General features: G+C 34.2%; 2 protein-coding genes and 1 long non-coding RNA gene across 3 annotated transcripts; 2 read left to right on the top strand and 1 right to left on the bottom strand.

Moving 5' to 3' along the window:
• Positions 1-4432: 4432 nt before the first annotated feature.
• LOC121769172 (mitogen-activated protein kinase 2-like) lies at positions 4433-6409 on the top strand. Its single transcript, XM_042165892.1, has 6 exons — positions 4433-4735; positions 4806-4935; positions 5009-5146; positions 5351-5683; positions 5762-5945; positions 6062-6409. Exons 1-6 carry the CDS (start codon positions 4620-4622, stop codon positions 6232-6234), a joined length of 1074 nt encoding a protein of 357 aa, XP_042021826.1. The 5' UTR covers positions 4433-4619; the 3' UTR covers positions 6235-6409.
• A 1671-nt stretch (positions 6410-8080) lies between these two features.
• Positions 8081-8770, bottom strand: LOC121769173 (protein SPIRAL1-like 5). Its single transcript, XM_042165893.1, has 2 exons — positions 8476-8770; positions 8081-8394 (listed from the first exon to the last, which is right to left on the bottom strand). The coding sequence occupies exons 1-2, from the start codon at positions 8704-8706 to the stop codon at positions 8317-8319; spliced, it is 309 nt and encodes a 102-aa protein (XP_042021827.1). The 5' UTR covers positions 8707-8770; the 3' UTR covers positions 8081-8316.
• Positions 8771-16888: 8118 nt separating this feature from the next.
• Positions 16889-17820, top strand: LOC121767747. Its single transcript, XR_006043192.1, has 2 exons — positions 16889-17111; positions 17202-17820. It is a non-coding gene; the product is annotated as an uncharacterized LOC121767747 (long non-coding RNA).

The following is a 17820-nucleotide window of genomic DNA, read 5'->3' as shown; positions in this document are numbered from 1 at the left end:
CGACATATGATTGTCTGAATTCTACTTTGACACATAAAGATGCTTTATGTGATTTTTATAGAACTAACCCCTACCGTGATTTATATCTTTCGCATAGTTGTTGGGATAACAGTTTGGCTTTATTTAAATTGTTCAAATATTTCAAAAATGCTACTGTTGAATTGTCGGGTGTTTATTATTGCACTGCTGTTCGTGTTTTGGAGCATTGCATGTACATATCCCTTGGTTTTAAAACTGCAATGAAAAATGCTTCCTCTTCTCCCGAGTTAATGTGCGTTTTGTATTATATGATTGAAAAATGGCTCAAGTATTTCAGTGAGATTCCTAACGTGTTTTTGATTGCAAAGGTATTGGATCCAAAATGGAAATTAGCAGGTACCTCTAGAATTTTAGATTTTTATTATAACAATTTGAGTTCAATTGATCTTGGTCCCCTTCAAGCAATCCAATCGGATACCAGTGACGAATTTGGAGTCGACCTCTCAGAAACCTTTCAAATAAACCTCCCGGACCGGTCAGTTGTGCAACAAAACCTCGAGTATAACTTGCGCTCTCTCTACACCGAATATGAAACCAAGTATAACACCACTCACCAAGTCAGAAGACCCCCTCCTCCACAACATAACTATGGCTTTGCATTTCAAGCCGATTATGATGACCCCGACGCGCAATCCCAACTAGCCGACCTATACAACTACAGCACCGGCGGAAGGTCCTCAGGTATGGTCAGTGAATTAGATTTATATTTTGAATCACTCTTTTCCTTTGGTGATGAAGGTCCTACTCCTCCCGCCCAAATCGACGTCCTCGATTGGTGGGGAACCCACGAGAAAGATTTTCCCATCCTTGCTTCAATGGCCAAGGAGATTTTTTCTATTCCGGCTTCCACCGTCGCCGTCGAGTCCGCTTTTAGTGTTGGCTCGCGCGTTTTGGATGAATCAAGAAGTAAGCTCTCGGCGAAAAATATGGAAGCCGTGATGTTACTTGATGATTGGGCCAAAGCTGACGTCCGAGAACAAGAAAATGATTGGAATGATCGTCAAGAGGGATCACAAGATGAATTCACCGGGGATGAAGATTAGGCCAACCGTCAACCGCCGCCGGCCAAGCCAAATTGGTAAGTAAGGTAAGAGAACTACGTGGACTTTGATTCCCTAATGCAAATGAGCAATTGGGATACGTAGGCACCTCAACTTAAATTTAAGTTGAGCTCAAGTCCTTTTTCTTTTATTTCTTTTTTTTCCCATTAATTCCTACTTTAAAAATATGCAAATACAATTACATAATTGTATTTGTATATACTCTAGTCGATGAAGTATATTTCTCTATACGGCTAAATGAGGGAAACTTTTGACAATTCTACTATAATTGTTGATTGTTAGACGAAACTCAACATTTAAAGTTGAATTACTAAAGGTGTCCTTAATTTAGTTATGTAGAAAGATCTTCTTCGCCGGTTAAGAGTATATATATAATACACTTATACGTTTAAGAACTTCAACGTCGTTTCTTGTCATTTGTAATTAGTTCTTCACTAGTAGTCTCATTTGTATTTAAATTTTGTTTAAGACTTCAAGACCGCCATATGTTTTCAATTTGTAATTGTTGTAACTTGTAACGTGTAATTTGTAAACATGCAATTTCAATAAAATTGCAACTTTAGCCGTATTTTTTTCAATTTTATTTACTCACATTTCATACAAAAACAAACTTGAAAAGTGTAATGTAATTTGATTAAAATTGAAAAGTTGAAAAATGCGAAAAAAAAAAATCGTCGAACCATCGAACCGGCCCGGAACCGGCGGTTCAAGCCGAAAATCGGCGGTTTTAAACCGCCGCGTAAACCGCCGGTTTTTTGAACCGGAACCGGAACCGCCGGGAGCTAGGCGGGCCGGTTCAGGTTCATGGATTTCTCGACCCTTGACCCGCCGGTTCGGGCTCGGAACCGGCGGTTCCCGACCCTTGTGCATGCCTAGATGGAGTATTAAAGTTTGATAAAAAAATCTTAAACTTATCAATGTTGCTCACGATTCTCATCGTTGCAATATTGGAAACTTTTTTCAAAAAGTTTGAAAAAAAACTACTACTATCTCATACTATCAACCAAGCCATTCAATATTATCGTTATTTTAAGTGGCAATTTACTTTTTATACGTGTATGTAGTGGGAAGTAAGAAATTTATTCTTTATAATATTAACAACTCATTTAGTCTTTGGCCATATATATCAAGTTATGCTACGGTCTGAAATTAAACGGAAGAAATAAATAGTCAACTAAAATGTGATTATCGGATAATACAAAATTTAGTATACATAATTCTACAGTTAATTATACAGTTAAATTTAGTATACATAATTCTAATTGAGTTGATTTTATTTTATCTATTATAAATAATTACTATCTATTTAGTCTTTGGCCAAACATCATAAGTTATGCTAAGTCATTAAAACCTATAGTGTAAAGATCCATTTGGTACTTACTATTATAATATTTATTGCGATTCTAGACAGAGAGGGAGAAAACCCAAAAAAAAAGAGTCGTGTTTACAAACCCAAAATATAATGCAGATTCTAGACAGAATTTGACACTTTTCATTTTCGTTAGTCCACAAAATGCAGATTCTCATCTGTTGTACAAATATTTGTTTATTATTGTTTATAATATACAAATACTTATTTTAATTATTTCTTATAGATCCAACGATGTAGCAATTAGATACTCCCTCCGTCGGTGGAGCGGCGGCGGCGATTTAGGAGGGAAGCAAAACGAGATGGTAGCAGGCGAGAGAAGAAGAGGATGGAGAGATAGGGCGCCACTTTAGGGTTTGGCATTTACTAATTTATGTAGTCCATATTTAGGCTTTATTTAGGGCTTTAAAGATTTATTAGTGTATTTATGTATGTATGAAATATAGATACTATTAAAATTGATATTTTTTTCATTGAATATAGTTCAATTGGGATGTTATACTTTATTATCATGTCTTAAATTATAGTAGATTTCTAATTTCAACTTTTAATTTATTAGATTTTGTATGATATGTATTTTGAAAATAAAAAAGCTGCTGCATATGGACGAGAATCAATGCAAAACTTCCCAAACAATTCAATACACAATGCAGAGCTTCCCAAATACTCCAATACCAAATTTCTCCCCTCTATAATTACCGAAGTTAAAAGAACAAGAACTTAACAAAATCTATACAAAAACACAAGATCAAAATACATGAATTAAGTACTGTCGATGCCAGCATAGCAGCCGAACTGCGGGCGGAGCATGGTGGAAGAATAGTACAGCAAAACAATAAAAAAAATTTAATCTTGGGAACGAAGAAAGTTGAACCAAATCAAATCTTGAAATGTCGGAGCACACCACAACCAGGCCGGCTGTGGTGAAGCAGGGCGGTGGAGCGGCGGGGCTAACATTAATAATGAGAAAGCTCCAACTCTTAAAACTCTAATCTTAATGTGCAAAATTTGTATTCTATTCCATTTACTGTTTTAAATATCTACGCATATATAAAGGGGAGTTTTCTAAAAATTTCCATAAATGCCACTGTAATTAATTTAAATTTAAATTTAAATTTATATAATAGTAATAACTTTAGATCTTTTTTTTCACACATTTTTTTTGTTTGACCACAGGTATTCCGAACCCGCCTTCGGCTAAATCTGAGCTCGAGCTCGACCGGGGCTTGTGGATTAATGCCTATACATATATTCAAGGGGAGTTTTCTAGAAACTTACATAAATGCTATTGTAATTAATTTAAATTTATATAGTAGGAATAACTTTAGATCATTTTTTCCACATATTTTTTTTGGTTTGACCACAGGTGTTTCAAACCCGCCTTCGGAGAAATCGGATTAAACCTGCTCGACTGGGCTTGCGGATTAATGCCAAAAGTCTCCCAGCGGGTGGTGAAGTTTGAACCCATGACCTCAAGGTCATCACAGTTCCACGCTACCAACTGCGCTTATTCTAATTAAATCATTATCTTTGATCATTAGTCACACATTTTCTCTTTGTCATTATCTTTATTGTTTTTACTTCACTTAAATCATAAATTAAAATTGTATAAAATCGTTTGTCGAATTTAAAATGTTCCATTTATTAGGGAGTAGTAAATTATTCATTTAGAATGAAACAGGATAAGTACTTTTCTGTTTTTTAAATCTTCTAATTACTTTGAATTTTTATTTTCTATATATTTATTATATTTTGTACTATTATTGTTTGAAATTCGTATGTTCCGTGCATAGCACGGGTGTTAATACTAGTTTAAATAAAAGCCAAAACCCAAACATATGAAAGTAACTGTATGTCTCTTTCAAATTTCATGCATCCTTATTTGAGAAGGAAAACAAAATTAGACTAAAAAATCCAAGTCAACTGCAAAGAACAAGGTGAAGTCTTCGCCAAGAACATTTTATAGTAACATCAAACCCAATTTCAAGTTGAAACCGTGTACTCTAGTCTCCAATCAAAGTAAAAGTCCCCCACCTTCCTAGAAATCCATTCCATTCCATTCCAATCCAAATTCCTACTTAAATTTAATTGAAGAAGCTAGCAGCCTATGTCCCATATTCTGGTTTTGTTTTTCTTCTTCACTAGCATTAATGGAGGGTGCAGCCGATCAAGTGACCTACAACCTCATAGGAAGCTTGTTTCAGGTTTCCCCTAAATACGCTCACCCGCTTCGCCCCATCGGTTGCGGCACCTCTGGCCTCGTCTGGTTGCTCTCTTCTCCCTCTCTTTCTCTTTTTAAACCTTTGGATATGTGCACTAATTTTTTATATGTGTAGTGCTGCTTTGGACACACAGACTAACGAGGAGGTGGCGATCAAGAAGATAGGGAACGCGTTCGACAACAGAATCGATGCTAAAAGGACTCTGCGAGAGATCAAGATCCTGCGCCATATGGATCATCCTAATGTAATCCTGCTGCTTTCTGTTAGTACCATTTTGTGGTAGCTTTGGATTTTATTATGATACATTTTTTTCGCAGATTATTTGTATCAAGGACATTATAAGGCCGCCGAGGAAGGAGGCGTTCAACGATGTATACATAGTGTATGAATTGATGGACACTGACTTGCACAAGATCATTGCATCTGATAATCCTTTGACTGATGAGCATTGCCAGGTTTTACAAATTAATTATTCTCTTTGCATTTGAAATACTTAGTTTTCCTTTGTAGTATTAATATTATTTGCAGCCGTATCAAATTTTTAATGCTTTTGATGTTAGAATGTGGGATACACTTGGAATATCTTCATGTTTGCATCTAATTCATGATTTGTGAAGTTTGCTTGGTGGAGTGTGAATGCTTGTTTCTCTGTTTTGTAGTATTTCATGTATCAGCTGTTGAGGGGGCTGAAATACGTGCACTCAGCGAACGTGCTGCATCGTGATCTGAAGCCGAGCAATCTGTTTCTGAACGCAGACTGCGACCTCAAGATAGGGGATTTCGGCCTGGCTAGGACCACCTCGGATGCCAATTTCATGACAGAATACGTTGTGACTCGTTGGTACAGGGCGCCCGAGCTGCTCCTCAACTGCTCCAAGTACACTGCTGCAGTTGATGTGTGGTCAGTTGGCTGCATTCTTGCTGAGATATTGACCAGAGTGCCCCTTTTCCCCGGTGGAAACTATCTCCACCAGCTTCTTCTCATCACCAAGGTTTGTTGGCTGAAAAATAGCTTCCCAAAAATCCAAACAATTTGACTTATGGTTTGCTTTTTTGTTGTGCTTGAGCAGCTGTTGGGAACGCCTGATGATTCGAGCCTCAAGTTTCTACGGAGCGAGAGTGCGAGAAGGTATTTGAGTCAGCTTCCTCTGTTCCCAAAACAGCATTTTCCAGCTGTGTTTCCCAACATGTCTCCTCTGGCTCTGGATCTGCTGGAGAAAATGCTCGTGTTCGACCCGGACCAGCGTATAACAGGTCAGTCCTCTGCATAAGTTTTGGGATTTTTGTCGAGTGTTTAGGCCTTGTTTGATTGATGATTCTGTTTGGTTTGGTTTGTTTTGTTGGTAACTTGAAAGTGTTGAATGATGCAGTTGATGAGGCTTTGTGCCATCCATATTTGTCAGTTTTTCATGAGATAAATGCAGAGCCAGTTTGCTCCATGCCTTTTAGTTGTGATTTTGAGCAGCCATCAATCACTGAAGAAAATGTGAAGGAGTTGATTTGGAGGGAGTCTCTTGACTTCAAGCCATTTCCACTTCATTAATTTTTTTAATCTGCTCTACTTTGTGTGTTTTGTACAAGTATCAATTATACTTGCTAGATTTCTGTATTAGTTGTATCTGGTGTAATAGGATCAATTTAATAAATATGTCTGTATACTAAACTTTGATTTGGTGTAATAGGATTAATGATACTAAATTTAATTAGTTTCAAAATAAGCACTATACATATTTAGTTAAAATTAATTTCTATATTATTTTATTTTTATTACTAATTAAAATGCCTAGTCACTATTGCTATTTAAACTAAGACCATCTCCAGTGGTATACTAAATCTAAAAATGGAGTATGCAATTAGCTTTAATAGTAGTACTCAAAAAGACAAAAAACCAATCCTATTTTGAGATTTCGAGTAAAATATATCTATATTAAGGTTTATTAATGGAGAATGAAATTCATAAATCCAAAGTTTGCTTATTGAGAATTGGATCTAATTTTAATGGATGGTCAAACTAACGTACTTTGAAGTGATGGAGAGAATATGAGCTTTTATCATTCTTCAAAATTTTGATTAACCGAACATTTTTGTGTAGATAGAATTAATGGGCCATACATGTCGCAATTGAGTCATTGGCCCATTAGTGGGTCATTGTCGTCCACTCTGTTGATTTACACATTTGTTTTCTTCTTTTCTTTTTTTCCATTATCAACAATGATTTAAACTTTTTATTTGATTTCTTCTTTTCTTTTTTTCTATTATCCGCAATAATTTATGAACACACACACATGATCAGTCATTTCATATATAATCAGATATTAACATTTAAACCAACTAAAATGACGTGTCGACAGCTATATTAGTTAGTAAGATGTCACGAGCAATAAGATTGCAAAATCACATCAAAGATATTGCATATATATACTTTTATCAATTTATCAATGTTTTTGTTTGAATTTAATTAAGTACTGATCCCAAAAATCTATTATAAAAGTATCCATCTGGTGACATTAAATTATTTATTCGCCCAATTTTCTTTGAGCAATAAATAGTAGGATTAATTTGAGGCGCTTGGTTTCATAACCATGCCTCTTCAGGAAACCCTAGTAGAAATGTGAGTATTTTTTGAAGCCTATATCTCAAATTCGAATTTTATTAGTACTGACATTTTTATTATCTATAAATCTAAGTGTGCACATCTAATTTTTAAATGTGCAAAAGGTACACAATACTGCAAATAAATGATCGGCAAAATTGTGTGACTGCAAAAATGCTGAAGCATGAAAAAGTGATCGGAAGAAGTGTATAACAAAAGTGATCGCTAAGGCACGTGCGTGCAAAAGCTCAGGAGTGCAGTAGTGACAAGTCCTCTCGCACCAGCCCATATTGTCACGCTTGTGCCAGACCCTCACGCGTTGGCCTTCACTAATGGCTCACACATACACATGTGAGGCTGAGTACAGGCCTTAGTGTAGGATATGTGTGACACTCAATCTCACATATTCACTTGTCCACACATGATCACACGCCCTAGAAATTTGGCCTTGATGTGCGAGGAAATAACATTAATCTTGTTTTATTTTCCAAAACTCTCCTTCTAGTACAAAATTCATCATGTGATTCTTTAATAGATGGGATGTTTCCCCAAACTATACCAAGTTTCTTAACATAATTAAAACAAATTAAACACCATCATTTGATAGTGTACACTAATAACACAACCCACTAACACATATTTATTATGGCAAAGGTTAAACTTAAAAATATTATACTAGCTAACAAGAGGAACAAATCAAAAGGTACTCAAACCATATCATATAGTATAAAATTGTGTCTTTTTACCTAAGGTTGCCAAATGAGGAAGTGGATAAACTAAATATGACATACCCAAATTTGACATACGCAAACATTTATATATATGTATCCATATTCTGGATAAATACATCAATTGGGAAGCTCACTCTAATATCGAAAAACAATCACACATACATTACAAACCCACACACAAACAAACCCTCGTCCAAGTTTACCACTAAACAAACACAAAATTCTGGCCAAATTTTGCTTTATTCTTCCTAATTAAAGTAGGAACACATAATAATAATACTCCATGTTAATTAGATCGATTTCAAGATTTATCACCGAACAAGTAGCCTAGAGATGAATCTCCACCCGGTGGAGACTTAACCTTAGTTGAAGGTCGACCCTGTCACATCATTTTACAAACAATAGATTTATAAAAGTTATGTAAACGAGTGATAAAAATCTCATCTATCTAGCTACTTACAGTGATGAATATGCCAGAGTTTTGGCTTTGAACCATCATAGTGGTTTTGGATTTGAGGGGAGAGGTTTCCGATGGCTTACCGTCGTCGTCTCCCGTATCGATACCATAAGGTGGCATAAGGGTCGTCGGAGATGGTGGCGCCGCCTCGATTTTGTCCTTATTTTCAGGACCAAAGAGATACCCTAACGAACTCTGCCCACCTCCAGCGCTTTCGCCTCTTTTCATATTCATCAAGTTCGCAAAAAAAATTTATTCTTTACTCACTGTGTGTGTGTGTGTGTAAAGGGGGAGAGCCTTATTAGTTGTATTTATACATAAAGTAGTGATGTGTGATAATTTTTTCTTTGTTTCTTAATTGCATTTCAACCACTCAATTCTATAGTTACTTTTTCAAGATTCAATTCGTGGTTATTTCCTAATTAACATTTACATATTAATAAAGAATTGAAACTAAAGAAAGCATACTAAATAATAGTCAATTCTACTAATCAATAAACCTATAAATATCCATCCACTTTGAACAGAATATACAAGTCTTATCGTGTAAGTGTGACTGTAATAAACATATATGCTAACTACATTTTCTATATTAATTTGATCACAACTTAATTAGGCTTTATAGTGTGGTACCTAGCTAGTTATGAAATTGACCAGCCAAACTGTTGTAATCAAATCTAAATAGTGGATTGATCATCATTGATTGAGCCTGAGCAACCAGATATCCTCATCACCATCCTGGGTAAATGTATATTCTTAGTTTTTAATTACTAATTTGAACCATTGAACCGATTAAGCAACAGTGCTAAGTTGGTATGTGTTTATAATTAGGCAGAATCCTATGCACTTAACTTTACTTAAGCACAATTTTTTGTTAGGTGGTGGTTAGTAACTATAATCTTGGATCAATGAAAAGTGAAATTGCATTCACATTATTAGGGCTGACGTCATACATGTCCTTTTAACAATCTGCATAGATGCATTTTTATAGCCAAATAACAAAAGAAATCATGTCGGTCAAAATCTAATTTGTCTTACAACTAAAATCAATTAAAATATCATAAAATTTGGTCAAATTTGACTCATAACTTGCCAGAAAATCGTAAAGTTTAGATTTGTTCTCAATTATCTATGATGAAAAAATCAAGTCACCTATGCATAGTATATTGTTCATATTTTTCCACCAGCGATGTCATTTTTTTTATGTATAAACAATATTGTCTAATCCATCAGTCGTAATGTGTACATATGATTTTTTGGCTTCCAAATTAGATACAACTGACTTCCAAATCATATACAATTTCACCCAAAAACCATCATGGGATAATTGAGAACAAAGTCCAAGATTTTTTGGCTAATTTTCAAAGTTAGCGGGACAATTAAACCAGAGCTTGACCAAACTCCCGTCTATTCATATTACAATTATTTTTATAACTTGTAGTTGTTTATATTTAAATGGATTTCTCCTTGATATTCAAGGTTCCCTCATCTATGTCCTTTTTAAAATGTTTATCACTATACAATGATTATTTCACCAAGGATAAGTAATAAGTAATTAAGGTTACTTTTGGAATAATGTTTTTATTAATGTCAGTGAATAACTCTATAGTCTGTATGACTCGGATCCAGACATTTTAAATTGGGGGTACAAATCAGATGTTAAATAAACATACAACATATAAAAAAATAATTTTTTAAAATATAAACAAGGTAAAATAAATTATATACATGTATATATAAAATTCCACAAAATATTAAAAAGAACGAACATAAAAAAACTTAATATTCAAAGTTAACATAATTAGTATACAATATAGAAAAGGTAAATAAGTATACAAAATGGGGAACATATAATTATAAACTATAAATGGACAAACCAGTGAGGTAAATAAGTATACAAAAGTAGGGAACATAGAATTATAAATTACAAATGGAAAACAGCTGAGGAAAATAGAAAAAGTAAATAAGTATACAAAAGAAGGGACATAGAATTATAAACTACAAATGGAAAAAACATGTGAGCTAAGGAGGTATCAAACTTGAGTCTCTACTTAGAGAAAGTAACACGCCAACCACTGCATCAAACCGATTGATTTAACAAGAATTTTAAGAAAGATCATACATAGAAAATGGGTGGAAAAATTTTGTAAATCTGAGTTCTACTTTTATATTATTAATTTTAAATACCTCACTTGTCCATGATTTTAATTAGCAACTATATATGTTTACCTTGGTCTTTTAAGTTTGTAACTGTTGATTACTATAATCAAGGACGCTTTTAAATACCACCACTGAATACAGATTCTTAATTATTTTTCTCGTGGATTAGTGAAATATTTACAACTCCATATAGCTAGAAGTGGGTTAGAGATAAAATAAATGGATTTCTATTTTATTAAAAATTAATATGGGTATGATCATGACATAAGTTCGACTAATAAGATTCTAATTTTTGAGGTCCACTAGTGACAGTCACTTAAAGATATCCAAGTGACAGGCACTACATATTGTTGTTAAAATGTTCCATCTCAATATTATATTGGGACTTGACTATATATTATGGCAGTACACATACACACTTATTTAATTTTATACAGTATTTTGGTATTCTTGTTTTCTGTGATTAGAGATAGCCAACTTTTCGCCTTTAGAATGGCTTTGAAAACCCAATATAAAGAGTGTTACATGTTTATTTGACTTTAATAAAACTTTTTATTTTTATGAAAAATCTTTTAAAAAATCAATACGAATATTTATGTTTATAAATTGTGAAATACATATTCCTTTTTATAAAAAGTTATGTTTTTAAGAAAAAAATTGTTACTTAAATAAAGCCTTATTTGATTTTATTTGGAATATTATGACAATGTATTTATTAATTGTGAAAAAAATATATTTAATTTTAATAAAGAGTTTTATTTAGTGTAAAAACAATCGTATTTAATTTTGTAAGACAATTATGAATAGGGATGTGAGTTGATAACTATCTTAAATTGATAACTGACAATTATGTTAACAACCTACGTTATGGATGTTAACGCGAAGACATTTGTACAGATGTTGACATACAAATGTCTTCGCGTTAACATCCATAATGTAGGTTGTCGACATAGTTGTCAATTATCAATATAAAATACTACATCCGGCCGCGAATAGGAGTCTCATTTCTTTTCGGCACGGGTTTTAAGAAATGTTAAGAAAAGTGTGTAGAAGAAAGTTAGTGGAATATGAGTCATACGTGAGTGAAATGAGTTAGTGAAATGTGGGGCCATTTTACCATTTATAGTATTTATGAATCGGGACTCCTATTCGCGGACTACAAAAATATAAAAACGAGACTCCTATTCACGGACGAATGGAGTAGTTGTCAACCTAACATGACCCATTATGAATATGTATTATATATGGTGAAAGAAAATTAGTACTCCCTCCGTCCTACTTTAGGAGTCTCATTTGAGTTCGACACGAGTTTTAAGAAAGAGTTATTAGCGTGTAAATACATGAACTTTCATCATTTTCTGGTTCTTTCCCCAAACTTTATTTTTTTAATGTATATACATGAACTTTGAATTTTTTTGAGTTTTCCCCTAAAGAAAAACCAGAAAATGATGAAAGTTTATGTATTTCCAGGCTAATAACCCTTTAAGAAATATAAGAAAAGTTGGTGAAAAAAGATACTGGAATGTGAGTCCTACTTTTGTATATTAATGGAATGTGAGACCTACTACTATAGAATATTCCAATCGATACTCCTAAAGTGGGACACCAAAAAATGATAAATTGAGACTCCTAAAATTTGACGGAGGGAATAATAAAAACAAAAAATTGAAAAGCAACGACCAAACAACAAATGTATATATGCGGTTAAACGCACAAGTCCGATCCCATGATCCTATCAGAAATAAACAGTTAAATACATATTTTTTCTTTTCCAATTTTCGTTTCTTTATTTTAAAAGATTATTGTAAGAGACTAATTAAGAGGTGCTATTTTAGTTGACTTGTGGACATGACACCCTAACAATTTTGATCAGCTGTATCCTCAAATTAAAACCTACAAAAGCAAATAGGCAATTATATTTCGTTTCATCTATCAAAGTGGGACACCAGCTGTCTAATACGATGATTTTTCAATTAATATTTAGATGTTCATTCTAAGATTTTAAACTTAATTTTTCAAAAAAAGTGGGACACCATTGTTTTATATTTCTAAGGTGAAGTAATATGCTGTCATTTACTACGGAACTGTGAGTGAACTTTCAAAGGAGTGAATTTTATCTCGTGGAAGATCCACGCGTCCGTGACACTCATTCTCCTATGCAAATTCAGTTTTTCAATAAATATTTATTTCCCTCACATCTATATAAACCCAATTAAATATAATTTCTATTTCCTTTCGTAATCTTAATCCAATCTAATAAAATATTTTTCATTTTCATATTATTTTATTATTTGTAATTATTGACAAAGTATAGTAAAAATTATAGTGTAAATTACTAGTACTATTTAAAGTGAGGAGAGAGGATAAGGAGCGAGAAAGAAATATAGCGATAAAAAATGAAAAAAATACTCCATCCGTTCTAAAAAAAGAAGGATATTTGAGACGGCATGAAAATTAATGCATAGTTAGTAAAGTAAGAGAAATGTGGAGAAAGGTAGTTAAAATAATGTTAATGGATAGTGAGACCCACATTATTATTAGTATTTAATGGTGGGTCCTAGTGGTACAAGTTGTAAATAAATTGATGTGTATGAGTAATGAGTTTGGTAGGACTTTCCATAAATGAAATTGAGATAATTTTATGGGACGAACAAAAAGGAAAGTGTCATTATTTTTATAGGATTGTTAGAGCAATATAGAGTGAGAGAGCTGAAAAATAGAAAAGAGAAATAGAAAAGAGAAAAACTGTGATCCACTAAAATATTATCATTTTGCTTAATTTAATTGAAAAAATATAACATGTCTAATTTCTCCCCTTAAACGATCTAAGATGGCTAATTTCAAGCACTGTGCGAATTTCAAGTATCGTGTGAATTTCAAGTCACCACCGGGACTAAGTCGAGGAACTCGATGTCGTGCCAAAGTCCGGTCTTCAGCAGGGCCTTGGGCGTCTCGGCCGCGGCCTTCGTGTCCGCGATGCGTATCTCGTTCAAAAATTTAGTCCAAATCGAGTCAACATTAACACAGACGATATTGTCACGCGGGCACATGGGGACGCATCAAAATTCTAGCACTATCTCTAAATAGACTACTCACCAGCGAGTCCTCGGTGCATTTGGATATAGTACACTTTTGAAATCTTCGAGGGCCGCTAGATTATTGTCTTGTGATTCTTAGAAATACACGCGACCAATAGCTGAAAACATTAAATGTCATTAAAAAATCTATTACCTTCTAAATAACGGGCAAGTCTGTCAATGTTGTCGGTGGTGTCTACATAGAGATCTTCGCCTGCCCAAACGGGAAGGACGAAGATGCAGATCAAAATGGCAGTGCAACCGGCGACCAATATGGCGATCAGACGCGCGCACTCCACTTTGAATGTGATGTCATCTGGATTCCAGGACAACACTATCAGAGTGAAACTCAACATGAATGCTGCGAATCTCTCCTTAATCTTTGGAAAGAATTGGCAATACGTCAGTGATTGTAACTGCAAATTAATTAGAAAACATAAATAATAAAGATAATATCCAAACCACACATTAAAAAAACAAAAAGGCAAAATAGTAAAGAAAAGAAAACAAACAGTATATGGAAGTTAAGAGAGGAATCGATCTCTTTGGTATGACAAGTGCGCATTCGCCCTAGGCTAACTCATGGTTTTGGTGATATAATTGTACATTACCACTAATTTCGTATCACATGTTTTGTATTAGAGATTATAATGCCTAAATTTTGAGTAGTGAATCTATTTGAAACTTCAAAACACTAGCATTAGTGGAATGCCAAAAAAAATCTATGTGTAATAGTCGGAGCCATATTCCCTTTTTGATATGGATTCTATAGAAACAGTGTCGGCATTCCTCGTAGGCACAATTTATTTTGAAATCTTTAGTGCGGGAAATCCGCACAATTTAAAAAATTAGTGATTTTTACTGTCACTTTTAAAAGTAGTGGGAAATACTAGATTTTGTGAAAGTTTGGGATTTTTCTAACCAATTTTCCTAAAAATATGGTATTTCCCACTTCCTTTAAACGTAGTCTAAAAAATCACCAACTTTTTGAATTGTGCGAATTTCTCATACTAAAGTTTTCGGCATAAATTTTGCCTACGTGGAATGTCTAAAAACCTACGTGTAATAGTCAGAGTTGCATTCTAGCTTGTAGGAAAGAGGAAACTGATGATAATATGGATGCTCTAGAATTAGTGTCGGCATTCCACGTAGGTAAAATTTATGTCGAAAACTTTAGTGTGGAAAATCCTCACAATTCGAGAAGTTGGTCATTTTATGACTACTTTTATAGGTTGTGGGAAAGACTAGATTTTTGTGAAAAATTATGTTTTTTCTGACCAATTTCCCTTTTGCGTTTAGGTCGAATTCTACAAATGAAAAATGTAGAAGGAATTTTTTATTCAAAACCAGGGGTAATTTGATAAATTCATGATATACTCTAGTATAAAAGAATTATCACAACATTTCCTGAAGATTTGTAAATAGACATTAGAGCATCCACAACAACCGCTTGTGGGGAGAGCAGCTCCGTGCCATCAGCACGGTAGCGCGCGGTCGTTGTTGGACTCGTGTCCTCGGCGAGTCCCTGATTTATTTTTAGAATTTAAATTCTGCAATTTTAATTTTTTTTATGAAGTAATTAAAATTTTTTGGATTTTAATTATGTACTTAGTTTTTAATGTTTTAGGAATTTGTAATGATATTTAGGGTTTTTTAATGAAGCTTTATTGTTAAGAAATGTTTTTAGTAATTATAATTTTAAAATTGAATAATAGGGGATCCGTGAATAGTGAAAAACATGTTCTTGGGGAAGAGCTCGGTTAAGGGTGTTGTGCCTTTGTTTAGAGGATGGAATAAAAAACGAATAAAAGTGGGACCGAGCCCACATTCGTGCTCTTAGCTAAGAGCACCGTTGGAGATGCTCTTACAACTCAAAACCAATGGGGGTATTTTAATTATTACTAGCTCTGTACCACAATAAGAGTCACAATTTGCCATTTCGGTCCATCCCATAATAAGAATCATATTTCACTTTTACCATAAATGGTAAGTAAGTCTTATATTCCACTAATTCATTTCATTCATATTTTATTATAAAATCAATATAAAAATGATTCTTTTCATTAATTTATCGAAGACACTATTCTTTAAATTTCTTAAAACTGTTGTGTATATTAAATGCAACTCTTATGGTGGAAATGTATCTTATTCTAAAAAATGAGATCAACAAACGCTGAAATCTGTTCGCCCATTAATCTATGGGCTAGAATATTCTAAGGCGGGGGTTCTTTTTTTTGTTCTAGAATAGAGATATCATTCATTGAGTGTACTGAACTTTTTTTTATTCCGTGTTTGGGAGAGACGCATGACCCTCATGCGTCTCCTTTTAATGAAACGCATGTCCCTCATGCGTATCTCATAGAGACGCATGAGGGACATGCGTCTCTCATTTATTTTGATTTTTATTTGGAGAGATAAATTGTACGAATGCCGTGACAGGTCTACAAGTCTAGCACAAGGGGGGCAGGTTGTCCAAGGAGGGTAGGTTTTGCAGAAATTGGGGAAAAGTGGAAGAGTGAGAAAATTTTTAATGTGAGAGCAGTGAAATTTACTATTACTATAATTTACCATTGGATTGAGGAGTACTATAAATTTTAGTACCAGTTAAGGATATAAATAGTGTACGAATCGATTCGTGATAGGCTAATCTTAACAGTTGTATTCATTAGTTGCTTTCTGAATGTGTTTTTTAAAATTCTCGAGTTTCATTTTAAATTTCATATGCCCTCTGCCTAATTTAAAATTACTGGTTAAATTTTGGTATACCCACGTACTTAAATTATGATAGAAAAAAATTATAAATTCTAATGATATATATTATAGCCAATTTTCCATATTTTAGACTTGTAGACCTGTCTGCAAAACCTGCCCCCTTGGACAACCTGCCTCGTGCTAGACTTGTAGACTTGTCACAGTACAATTTATCTCTCCAAATATCAATCGACATGTATTTAGAGACGCATGACCCTCATGCGTAAGACGCATGAGGGTCATTGCGTCGTTCAAAAAAAATTGAAAAAAATGAGAGACGCATGTCCCTCATGCGTCTCTATGAAGGGACATGCGTTTCATTAAAAGGAGACACATGAGGGTCATGCGTCTCTCCCAAACACGGAATAAAAAAAATTCAGTACACTCATGGAATGATATATCTATTCTAGAAAAAAAAAAGACAAACCCATTCCTTAGCCCATGACTACTCCTGAAAATTCAAGAACCTTCTTTCTTTTGTGGATGATAAAATGAAAAATCGAACATATAGACCATTGCTTCATTTTCATGATTCAAGATTGATTTCGTATCAAATTCTCAACAGATTTGAAGTGTTTTCACGCATGATTGCGTCTACGCGGCCGTTAGCGACCAAATTCCAGCCCATCTATTCTTCGAAGGGAAGATGGGGTAATTCAATTGTTTCTAATTATCACAGTTTATTGGTTTAGGATAAATTGAGTCATAATAATCAGGCGATTGCCCTAATTTTTGTGTCAGTTGGCACAATGATTCCAAGGAAACAAGTAAATGAAGATGGTGGTGATCAAGCAGGTAATGTATCGAGAAGGGAAATGCTGAACCGATTGTTACTTTCAGCAGGCCACCGCCGCTGCCCCCCTGTTCTTGGATCACTGGTGGCTATCTCGGTGCTCGAATCCTTGAGTAAGGGGGATAACAAAGACGACTGACAGGTGACACGAATCATCTTTTCCCCTGGTAGACTTATGGATAATGCTGTGTGATCATGGAATACCAAAACCTAGGAATAAGCTCAAGAGTCTGCTTACTTGTGATAAATCTTTGCTAGGTAAAGAAGAGTTTTGAGAGTAATAGTGCTTACAATGCAATCTGTAAGGTTTAGTAGCTTGATGTACCAGGATAGCACGATGTTGTATGTGATTAGTGGTAGTCGAAACTCGAAGCATAGTATCTTGACTCTTTAAGAACTATATATAAACAGGTGATGTTGTGTTAGCATGGTGTGTAAGAATAAAGATTTGAAAGTAGGAGTTGCTGTCATACATTATGTAGCTGCTGGGGATGTATCAAATATTTGAAGTGACAGTGTTGAATATAGCCTATTTTCAGTTAATGGAATTTGCATGTGTGAAATCAA

The sequence above is a fragment of the Salvia splendens genome, chromosome 15 (genome assembly GCF_004379255.2).
Source record: "Salvia splendens isolate huo1 chromosome 15, SspV2, whole genome shotgun sequence".
Lineage (NCBI taxonomy): Eukaryota > Viridiplantae > Streptophyta > Magnoliopsida > Lamiales > Lamiaceae > Salvia > Salvia splendens.
The sequence above is the reverse complement of the archived record's forward strand: the minus strand, read 5'-3'. Positions and strand labels throughout refer to the sequence as shown.